Source organism: Silurus aristotelis (assembly GCF_946808225.1).
Source record: "Silurus aristotelis genome assembly, chromosome: 19".
Lineage (NCBI taxonomy): Eukaryota > Metazoa > Chordata > Actinopteri > Siluriformes > Siluridae > Silurus > Silurus aristotelis.
The window spans coordinates 14275087-14285686 of record NC_139592.1 but is presented as its reverse complement, the minus strand read 5'-3'; the positions used below and the strand labels follow the sequence as shown (position 1 = coordinate 14285686).

The window sequence follows — 10600 nt, the reverse complement described above, 5'->3', positions numbered from 1 at the left end:
TTAATTTGTATATTTTTTTTTTACATTTGACATTGTCACAAAGTAGCTTTCCAGAAATGCATGAATTCAGGATATAGATTTCACAGCTATAATTGTGTCTGATGCATTTGTTTTCTAATGACATGTATTCATGAACATGAGACTTGTATAAATTCTATAATAGAATGGATATATACAATAAGCGATATTTTTTACTGGCTATGCGTTGACAATTTTGTACAGGCCTATATCTATTTGGACAGTCATTTCAATAAGTGGATAGAGGAAAAATTATTAAGTGATGCATGATGCATTTGAAGATTTGTTTGTTGTAGATCTTATATCTTATAAAGCAATTTTTTATTTTTTTTTATTGAATGAATAAAAGGTAGGTTATTAAGGTAATTGTCTTACCACGTAGTCAATTTTACTCAATCCTTTGTGTTTATACAATATTTAAACCATATTGAAAATCTAATTTGATACATTAATGACATGGAAATTCTTACAAATAACTTTTTTATTGTGTCATTGAGGATGGAAATAAAGATCTTATCCAATGAATACAGTGAAAAGGAACTTTCAAATTTCCCAGCAAGTCATTAAAATGTTTTCCTTTCAGCAAGTGGTTAGGCTAGATGATTTAAGAATTATTGATACCCTTACAAAATAATTTGTTTTTGAAAATGACACATTTAGATAGAGACACTTGTAGAAAGATTTGTCTGAATTATAAATGCTCCATTACAGTTTTAAGTTGTGCAAATGGATTGTCCTCTTCTATTTAAACAACAAACAAATGTTTGTTTATCAAGCCAATCATTCACAAAAAAAACAATAATTTAAGTAAAAGGTTGTATTTTTCAATCCATAATCCCATTTTATTTCAGAATTAAGTTAATTTTTCAGCCTTCAGTGAGTTAAAGTGAGAGGTTTACGCTGATTATATTTAGTACCCAAAGTGGGTTAAAGTGAGTATATTTAGGCTCAAAGTGTTCATTTGATCAGCTGTTCTGACAATAGTGTCACAACATCAGGCCACTAACAAAGGGCAAGACAAAAGGTGAGATACAGAAGCAAAAGCCATCTGACTGGCAGTGTCGGTGTGATAAGGCTTCCAACCACAAGCTCCCTCCACCTCCAACCCACGAATCTGCATTGTTCAGTTTTCCTGTTTCTTTGGTTCCTCCATGTGGGGGCGGAACTGTCTCTTCCTTAGTGGAAAATCCCTGAGCTAGCCTTCCTTTTTTATGAGCCTTTCCTTAGGACGACAGAATGAGCTTCCTTCAAAACAGTTACTGGTACGTGAACTCTAGAGGTTTTTACACACAGCTGGTCATAGATACACAAATTAAATGGAAAATGCTTACAGACCAGAGGTCACTGTAATTTAAGATCTGTCTTGAAATCTTACAGTTAAAAAATGAGTAAATAAATAAACTCAAGCTAATCTTTAGATACCAGTGAATATTGGCATATGTGAAAAAGGTGAAATAATGTAAATATAGACGTGCAATAGATACTTTCTGCTGTTAAAAAAAGTGGATTATTTTTGCATTTTGTGGAACACAGCATTGCCAATGGTCAAATTAAAAATGTACACAGAGGTTGGAGATGATTTCCTTCTAGCCCCAAAGGTAATGTAGACTGTTCACTGACAGTTACTTCAGGTGATTTCACGCTCCAAAAAAAATTAAAATAAAATAAATGTGTGTGTATATGTATGTAGATACAGCACTGCTTCTTGGCAATTACAAACCAAAACCCTATAAGATGAATGCAACCATTGTGGTGCTTACATGTATATTACCTTTATATATGAAGACTCCTTGTATGGTGTCATACTCCGGACACACACACACACACACACACACACACACACACACACACACACACACACACACACACACATTTTAGAATGATCAATTCATGTAGTAATTACATTATTTATTACATTATGAAATTTCACTATAGTTATGGACTCAAGACAATGTGTACAGTAAAATGTTGCAGTGGTGATATGGCTGTGGCGAAATGTGGCATTGTAGTGATAGTGTAGTGTATGGTTTTAAAAAGATGTTGGCTGTATAAAAACAAACTGCGCTAATAGAATACAGTTTAATTATGTGGTTAATTAAGTATGCGTTTAAACTAAGTACATTCTTTAAGCTTATATTTCGTGCAGAGTAAAACTTTTCTCAGACTCAGTTATTAAACAGTATTAAACAATGTAAAACGAAAACGATTGTTTACTATATCATTTTTACCAAATTTGCTTAAGATAAGAAACTAAAAGTGAATAGACTCAGCAAGCATACTAAGTACAAACAATACAAACGTACAGAAGGATGAAATAAAGCATTGTTTTCTGATTAGCTTAATTGGAGTTTAGAGGAAACACAGCATGCACCCAGTTCAGAAATAATTAGTAAAGCCTTTTGTGTGTGTGTGTGTGTGTGTGTGTGTGTGTGTGTGTGTGTGTGTGTGTGTGTGTGTGTGTGTGTGTGTGTGTGTGTGTAATTTGTCTTATATCACTCCTTTTTATGCCACCCCTTTTAGACCTTATGATATAACACATATCAATCGTTTTACTATCAAACATATGATTTATATTGGAGTTTAGCTTTTCCATCTCCTGACTGATCCACACTGATGTGCAGCACTAGTAATTAGAATGGTAAAACAGATACGACAAAAGCTCATTAAGATTGGAAAGTTCTTTTGTTTCTCATCCGAGGTAGTTTTTTCACTCTTCATCGGATGAGAGAAATGAAAAGAGTCTGGGAGACACACCAACCAGAAAGGTGTCCATTAAATATTTAATTTGACCCGCTCCTTTCCTTTGAATTCACAGAAGTGAATATCTGTATTCAGGTTTTATACAGCTTCACACACTTCACAGGGTGTTGCTATGACTACATTCCTCCTATCGTAAGGGTATTGTTTGACACTGAAAGATGAAACACAATACTCGTGTTTTTATGCTCTCTCTCTCTCTCTCTCTCTCTCTCTCTCTCTCTCTCTCTCACACACACACACACACACACACACACACACACACACACACACACACACACACACACACACATGTATGTCCTCTCTTTTCCAAAGCTTTTAAGCTTTGTGGATATACAGTGATCTTCAGTATTTTAGACTCAGTAAAACACACTTACAGCTTTCAAACAGTCCACAGTTTAGTGAATACCTTTATTATACCAGCCTGGTACATAATACATTCAACCAAAGCACCTTTCCCACTAATAAAGAACCGGTTCCACTGTGCAAATCACAGCCTTATTAATAATTCAAAAGCTGATTTTCAGTATACCAAGTACGTACATCTAAACACTATTCAGTCTGATGTCTAACATACACTGTGTTAGTTTTTATTTTTAATTCATGTTGTGCCTGCTACACAGCATGTCTTGCCTTACATGTATTCTTACATTAAAAATAGATTGATATTTCATGCAATGAAATTCATTCGATCAGCTTTATTGTGCAGCAATTCCCTTCAGAGGGAATGCAAAGCGAATTTTAGGAAGAACTTTGCTCTCCTCAGCAGTATTTGACTCAGAATGGGGAATCTCATTAACAATGAAGCGAGAGGGGACTCAGTAAAACAATCAATTTGACAATATTGGCAAATATTGATTTTTTTTTGATTGCGCAACCAATTCACGATTATGAGTTAGAATACAAGTGTTTGCTGAGTTTTTCCTTTCTGGAACAGAGGAAATATGCTTTGTGCTTTGGGTATAAAGGTTCGCAGGAAACAGCAAGTTTTATGTAACACACCTCTCATTTTATGGCTCTCACATCATCCCATTCCAGAACCTGTTGGATATTCATCAAATGCAGTCTCATACAAAACCACTGAATATCTTTATTTTTAAATACACACATTTTCCGGATACCATGATCCAGTTTTTTAATAAGCTCTGCTAAATAAAATCTGTTTTACTCAATGATCTTTACCACAGGCTGACATTTTTTGTTTACTGTTTTGTCCTCCATGAAAGGGACATGAGCATACATGTTATATGCACAGATACACAGTTCCCATATAAAACAGGCAGGATTCATTTGTATATGACTTTTGTTCTGTTTGGGATTAACTTATTATTACAATAAGATTGAATGTTCATTGAGCAATTCTACATTATATTTTAATAATTAGTGTCAAACTTATCCTCAGAACAAATGCCACCTTACCACTGTCACATTATATCTCCCCTCAGACTATTCTCCTAATTCCATGTAGTCATAGACAGCTAATTAAATAGCCAAACATGAGCATCCATCATCGGTGTAGCCCCAGGGCATCATCATAACCATGCCCCAGCATTTTATGTGTGAAATGTGTGTGTGTTTATATGTGTGTGTGTGTGTGTGTGTGTGTGTGTGTGGGTGGGTGGTTGGGTGGGTGTACGCATGTGTATGGGTGTGTGTATGTTTGCACACTGGGGGAAGGGCTGACTTTTACTTCGGGGAGCTCAGGGGTGTCCCAATAGCATATTTGAACCTTGAGTTCGAAAATGGGGCAAATAAGGAGGTAAAAATGTATCACTACAGTTAGAATGTAACTGGATACAAATTCATTATTCAGAATAAACAAATAATGTGCCCTAAACAAATATGAATATAGGCACATTATAGCATCCTTTTTTCACCTTTTAACAAGTGTGCATTTCTGTAGTGAATCATAGTACATATAGTGATTATAATACACAGATATTGTACGCAGAACCTGTTAACTCTTGCCATATATTAAATAACAAGTTCAATATCAGTATACCAAATGGGTGAAATACTATTTAATCCCAACCTAAACACTGTTTTAATTTTATATTATATTTCAGCTTTTAGAACTCCCAGAATAAAGATCACAAGTTTATTATTAGGAATGGAGTGTGGATAGATTTGCTTTAGGTGGATTAGATGTGCTACTCTACTGCAGAGTGAGTAGGATGACTGCTCTGTTAAGCACGCTCAAGCATATAAATGTTGCTGCTGCAGATTTGAAGATAGTGGCCCCCTGGAGCAGTAAAGCTATGGTGTCAGCATTGAAAGACCCATTCAGTGCATGAGTTTCATGGCTGAACTACATATATTTTTATTAAAATCATGTGAAAAAAAGAAAAAGTAGATATTTGCTTTCATATAACGACCTGCTGCTGAGATGAGCAGGAGAATAAAACAATAAATTGTAAAAATGAATAAAATATAGTTTTCATAGGTCAATACTTTTTAAATCTAAGTACATTCAAAAGTATTGAATGTATTGACTGAAGTGCAAATATTTTTACTTTTATTGAAGTAATATTGATGCAGGGTGTTTTATATTTTTTCAAGTGCAGGAATGATGCATCCCATATACCACTATGTGATTGGAAACAGCTGGTTAGAGGGTAGGAACTGACAAATGACCAAATGAAAGTGAAAAGCATTTATTGTTACAAATAAAATAGAGGGGAATTATTTTTCATCGGATATTCCAGTTTTCAGGGTCAGAGAACAGGGCTAATTATAATATGGCACCCAAGGAACAGAGAGGGTTAAAAGTCTTGCTTGAGGGTGTTGCAATTATTTAAGCTCATAAAAGCACCACAGTCTGATCCCATTATATCATAATAGTTATGTTTTCATTCATGACAGTTTTGCCATAGACCAAAATGACCAAAGAACAACTTCATGGGTCATTAGACATTTGATAAAACAAATTTCTCAAGCTTGGTTGTAAAGATTAAGTGCTATACGTGAGCGTGTATGCAATCTTCATGCAATACATTGGAAACCAGGAAGCAATTCTGCATCACCCCAGAGAGCTGTTTGGATGTTTGGAATCGTTGTATTGAGAAAGTGCCACAGATATACACATCATCTACACTAGAGCCATCAGACTGCAAACCCCTGGGGTATGCATTGCTTTACAGTTGTGTAGGAGGGGGTATCTATTAATCTACCGCAGTCCTGGATATCATTCTAAAGTCTGCACAAACACATGATGAATCTGTGTTTACACAATAAAGCCAGTTTTAATTAAACCAGTTGAGGGAATTCACAGATACTTAAAAAAAAATAAATAAAAAAAAAACATAAAAGATTTTCTAATAAAAAAACAACAACAACAATAATACTAAACACAAGACATTTTAAGCTACATTTCTCATATAAATACCAATATTATTTTCAGTGATCAAATTGCATTAATATGTGTAATTACACGTGTAATTTTGCTATAACCTCAGGTAAGGGCCTGTATTTAATGAGATTATGAAATAACCCAGCTTTACTACTTCCTCTCATCAGCATTGAGCAGTGCCGTACATCCTTGATAGTTGCTAGGCAACACTGCGGCATTCCAGGACTGTGCGTCGTTGTGTGCATCTTCCTGTCCATTTGGACAGCAGATAAAACTGAAGAACAGAGTTTAAGTGTCTACAAGTAAAGAACTAACCAAAAAAAACCATGAACTAATATCTGACTAACATTTGCTTGTACAATACATCAAGTATGTACATTCACCCCATGCTGTCCTGACAGTATATGATCTTATTGCTGGCAGATGCTGAGTCAGGCGCTATTCATCTTGCTAAACTGATATAAAAATCAATATATGGTTTACAAGTGGATTCCCAAGGGTATTGTCACTGTATGTTTTTCAGTATGTTACTGATAAACTGTTGCTGTTACTCAATTTTGTTTTATGAGGTCTACCAGGGAAAATAAATTCCATATAGAAAAGAGCTTTTCTCAAATGCAATTTAATACTACGTAAAGATTACCCAATTAGACCGATCTGGTTTCCAAGAGGTGTGTTCAAATTCAAACACAAATAATATGTATAATATTTTGGTCATGCCCAAACAAAGGTCCGGGAAATCCAAATTTCTTATCAAATGTAAAATCTGGAGTAGTTATGAAACCAAATATGTGTTACAAACAGACTGTTGTAGTTTACTGGGCATCTGGTTACCGGTGTGTGTTGGAATAATGATCATGCAAACAACTTAAAAACAAAAAAACAGCAGAATGGATGAAGTAAGCAGAATCGAGTGAGGAGATTTTATAGACCGTGCTCACAGTAATGACATTGCTCCTGTTATCTGTGCTGTTCTCCAGTGTTTCCAACTGCATAGTGATGTGTTTCCCGCAAATCCATCACCCACTATCAAATTAAATCCAAATACATATATAAATATTTAAAGTACTAAAGAGATATAGATAGAGATATTGGCTACAATTCTAGATTGGATTTTTTTTTATATTGAATTTGCGAGACATCAATTCAAGAGTCACATGATCATTAAAAAGTTAAAAGGTAGAAGGTAGCCTTAGAAATCAAGCCAGATAATCAGGCACGTTCAGTAGGATTACCTTTTAATCTTTCATCAGACTTGTCTGGGGTTAAAATGTCATTCTGTCTCCTCATCTAATCCCTTCTGACTAATATCTTCTGTCCTGCTCTGACATGCTCCTCTGGGTCTATGGCTGCTTAAAGGTCAAGCACAATCCAAACTAAATCTTCATGACAAGACCCCGCCACGTGTTGTTCACGATATGTTACAAACTGTTCAGTATATCTTTTCAATTGATCTTCTTTATTGATCTGCTAAGTTTTAAAGATGGATAGGTGACACTTGTCTGTGCAGGTAGGTGAAAGACAGACACTCCATCAAGTGTCAGTTTTATAGCTGCACTTTAAAACTTCCGTAGTTATGCCCTTTATCCCTTTGTGTCCTCCAATAAAATCACTTAAGTAGCTTCCTTTCTAACTTTCTTTTAAATACATGATCAGGTAAACATTTTAATCCCATTCTTATTCTTCTGGTAACCCTGGACAGGAAGAATTCTTGTTACAGCTGAAATGCATGGACAGCTCAGCGAGCTATTACATACTCACCCTCAATAAAAAAAAGGCAAACTTATTAAACAGGGCAAGAAGTTCCTTTTACCAGGTTATTGAACATATACCTGTGTATTAAAGAGAATCAGTTAACCCTCATCGGCTTGTGTGATGAAGAAATGGAATGGACTAACTGAAAAGGCAACACGTTGAGTGTGTAAGACAGAGGAGAGGACAGCAAAGGTCATAACCTCTTGTCTCCTTTCAAAAATGCCCTTCTGTCAATCTGTCTCAGGATGCAGGAAGTCTGGATCACATGACAGAACAGCTCTTGGTCCTCTCTTTGCTGACGGAGGAGCTCAGAAGCTCGCTTCTGCTGGGAAGGTGCAAGAGGCGTTTCCGGTGGGCTGGGCTGGGCTTGACAGGTGGCTGAAGTTTGGCGAGGCATGCCAGTGCAGCTGAACGGAACACACTGTGAATGCTTTTCTCGGACGTAAACGCGGAACATTCCAAATATGCCTCGGCTCCCACTTGCTTTGCTAGTGCAGATCCCTAGTGTTGGAGTCATAGGAAAATGGAGATAGATAAACAGACAGGCCAATAAATAGATAGATAGAGCAATCAATAATCAAGCTATAACAATTAAGTGGATGTGAAAAACTGACCTGTTCATGAGAAAGTGGGGCCATTTTTTGTGTGGACAGCTCCGACAGTGTGCACACGTCAGTGCGCAGGTCTGTTTTACAGGCAACTAGGAGGATGCGTGCGCTGGGGCAGAAATCCATGATCTCTGTTTTCCACTATTAAAGGACAGAACTATCATAAATGGGCATACATACAGTAACACAATATAATAAATACAGTTTATAGCTATGATTTGGACTCGTTTACCTTTTTCAGAGAGCTTTCAACAGTGTCAGGCCGGCCGACATCAAAGCAGAGCAGCACAGCATCAGAGTCACTATAGCAGAGTGGCCTGACATTATCATAATACGGAGAACCTACAAAAGCAATAGCACAATTTGTCCGCAACAATTGAATACAATTACAGAAAATTATTTATTATGGTTGTCAATCCTTACAGGACATACCCACATATTAACATTTAGCAGCATATAATAACATACTGTGTTTTTGGGTTTGTTTCTTTTGGAGGAAAACTGGAGAACTGGAGAGAACTTACACAGACAACATGCACAGTTTGACAGAAACAATAACCTAAGCTAAGGACTGATCCTTTGAAATATCACAAATCAAATTTCAATCAAATTATAACAAATATCACATTTGCAGCATCTTAGCTTAGAAGGAACCATGACTTAAGCAGATGTATGCATTCAAACCGTTAAAAAAACACACTGCACCCACTTCCAAAATCCATACTGCAAAAGAGATTTCAAATATTGTCTAGTGGTTGCAAGACTCACATCCTATCCACAACCTCTCATTATACCTGGAATTTAATATGAAGAGTGTGAGAAGAGATGTCTGAGTAAGACATAGAATTTTCTGCTGTAATTAGTAATAATTTAAGACTTTGTGTGTGTGTGTGTGTGTGTGTGTGTGTGTGTGTGTGTGTGTGTGTGTGTGTGTGTGTGTGTGTATGTGTGTGTGTGTGTGTGTGTGTGTGTGTGTGTGTGTGTGAGGCCTTAGTAACTCCTGATTTTAATACATTAAGTTTTGAGAGGGCAAGGACATTTAGCTGATGCTTCTGTGTGTGTGTGTGTGTGTGTGTGTGTGTGTGTGTGTGTGTGTGTGTGTGTGTGTGTGTGTGTGTGTGTGTGTGTGTGTGTGTGTGTCTTGATATTGCCAATCTGCTCATACTCCCCCAGACTGTCATCAACTAATGATGCCATGCGTAATTAATGAAGTTTACTTGGCCTAATGAAGGCATGGGTAAGTAACTGAGTGCTGATTGCTTTCAATCTCTTCCATTACAAAAATTGATCTTGAATACGTGAAAGGGGTCAGCTTGGAGGACTATTACTGCAGGAGAAATCCCATACCATCCATGACAGCAAAGTTCAAAGCTTTCCTCAACTGCACCCTATGTGAGGTCATGGAATCTAATTGCATATTGCTTGTATCTGCTTTAAATCAGTGTGATTTAGCTTAAGAGCTCAATGTAATCCCATTAGACTTGTGTCAATGCAAAGAATCAAACAGTTTTCTGAAATGCATTTTAATCCCATTAATACAAAAACCCATAAGGAGTTGCAGACATTGCACACAAGGATTGATTCCATTACTGGGCTCTTTTATTTTTGTAATCATTCTTACATATTAATCTAAAGGTCTATTCTACTCTAACATTACATTACTATTAAAATCTAGATATTTTTCACTTATTTCAATGTTGCTCTTAAATCTGCTTAAGATTTCATTTTTTTATTTGGCAACGTTTTGCCAACTTAATTATTTACACAAGTTATTCATACTTCTTCATTTACTATGGGTTGCTTTTCTGTGTTTTATTTGAAAAATCTAGAATGAAGGAGGTGATCTTCCCATGATCTTCAGGAACTCCGATTGTTAACATTTTAAATAAATGCAGATATTACAAATATTACTTTCTAATGGATGAATAATGGAACAGGATGTATTTATGCAGTAGATGTTAAATGGATTCACACATTATGTTTCAGGTAAAGCAATCATTATTAGACTGGGACTGGTAAAAGTGCTTTAAATAGGTATTATTATTATTTTATTTTTTGATTTGATTTATCTGACACTTTGTCTATATTGTGTCTTTATGAAATTATTTTTTTA

General features: G+C 35.9%; 1 protein-coding gene across 1 annotated transcript in view; it reads right to left on the bottom strand.

Annotated features, from left to right (window-relative positions):
• Positions 1 to 5997: 5997 nt before the first annotated feature.
• The window catches only part of rnd1a (Rho family GTPase 1a), a 5519-nt gene continuing 916 nt past the window's right edge, over positions 5998 to 10600 (bottom strand). Inside the window, exons 3-5 of the mRNA XM_083569480.1 lie at positions 8720 to 8829; positions 8494 to 8628; positions 5998 to 8380 (exon numbers count right to left, since the gene is read on the bottom strand). Of these exons, the coding sequence (XP_083425606.1) occupies positions 8141 to 8380; positions 8494 to 8628; positions 8720 to 8829 (485 nt within the window). The 3' untranslated portion in view covers positions 5998 to 8140. The remainder of the gene's footprint in view (positions 8381 to 8493; positions 8629 to 8719; positions 8830 to 10600) is intronic.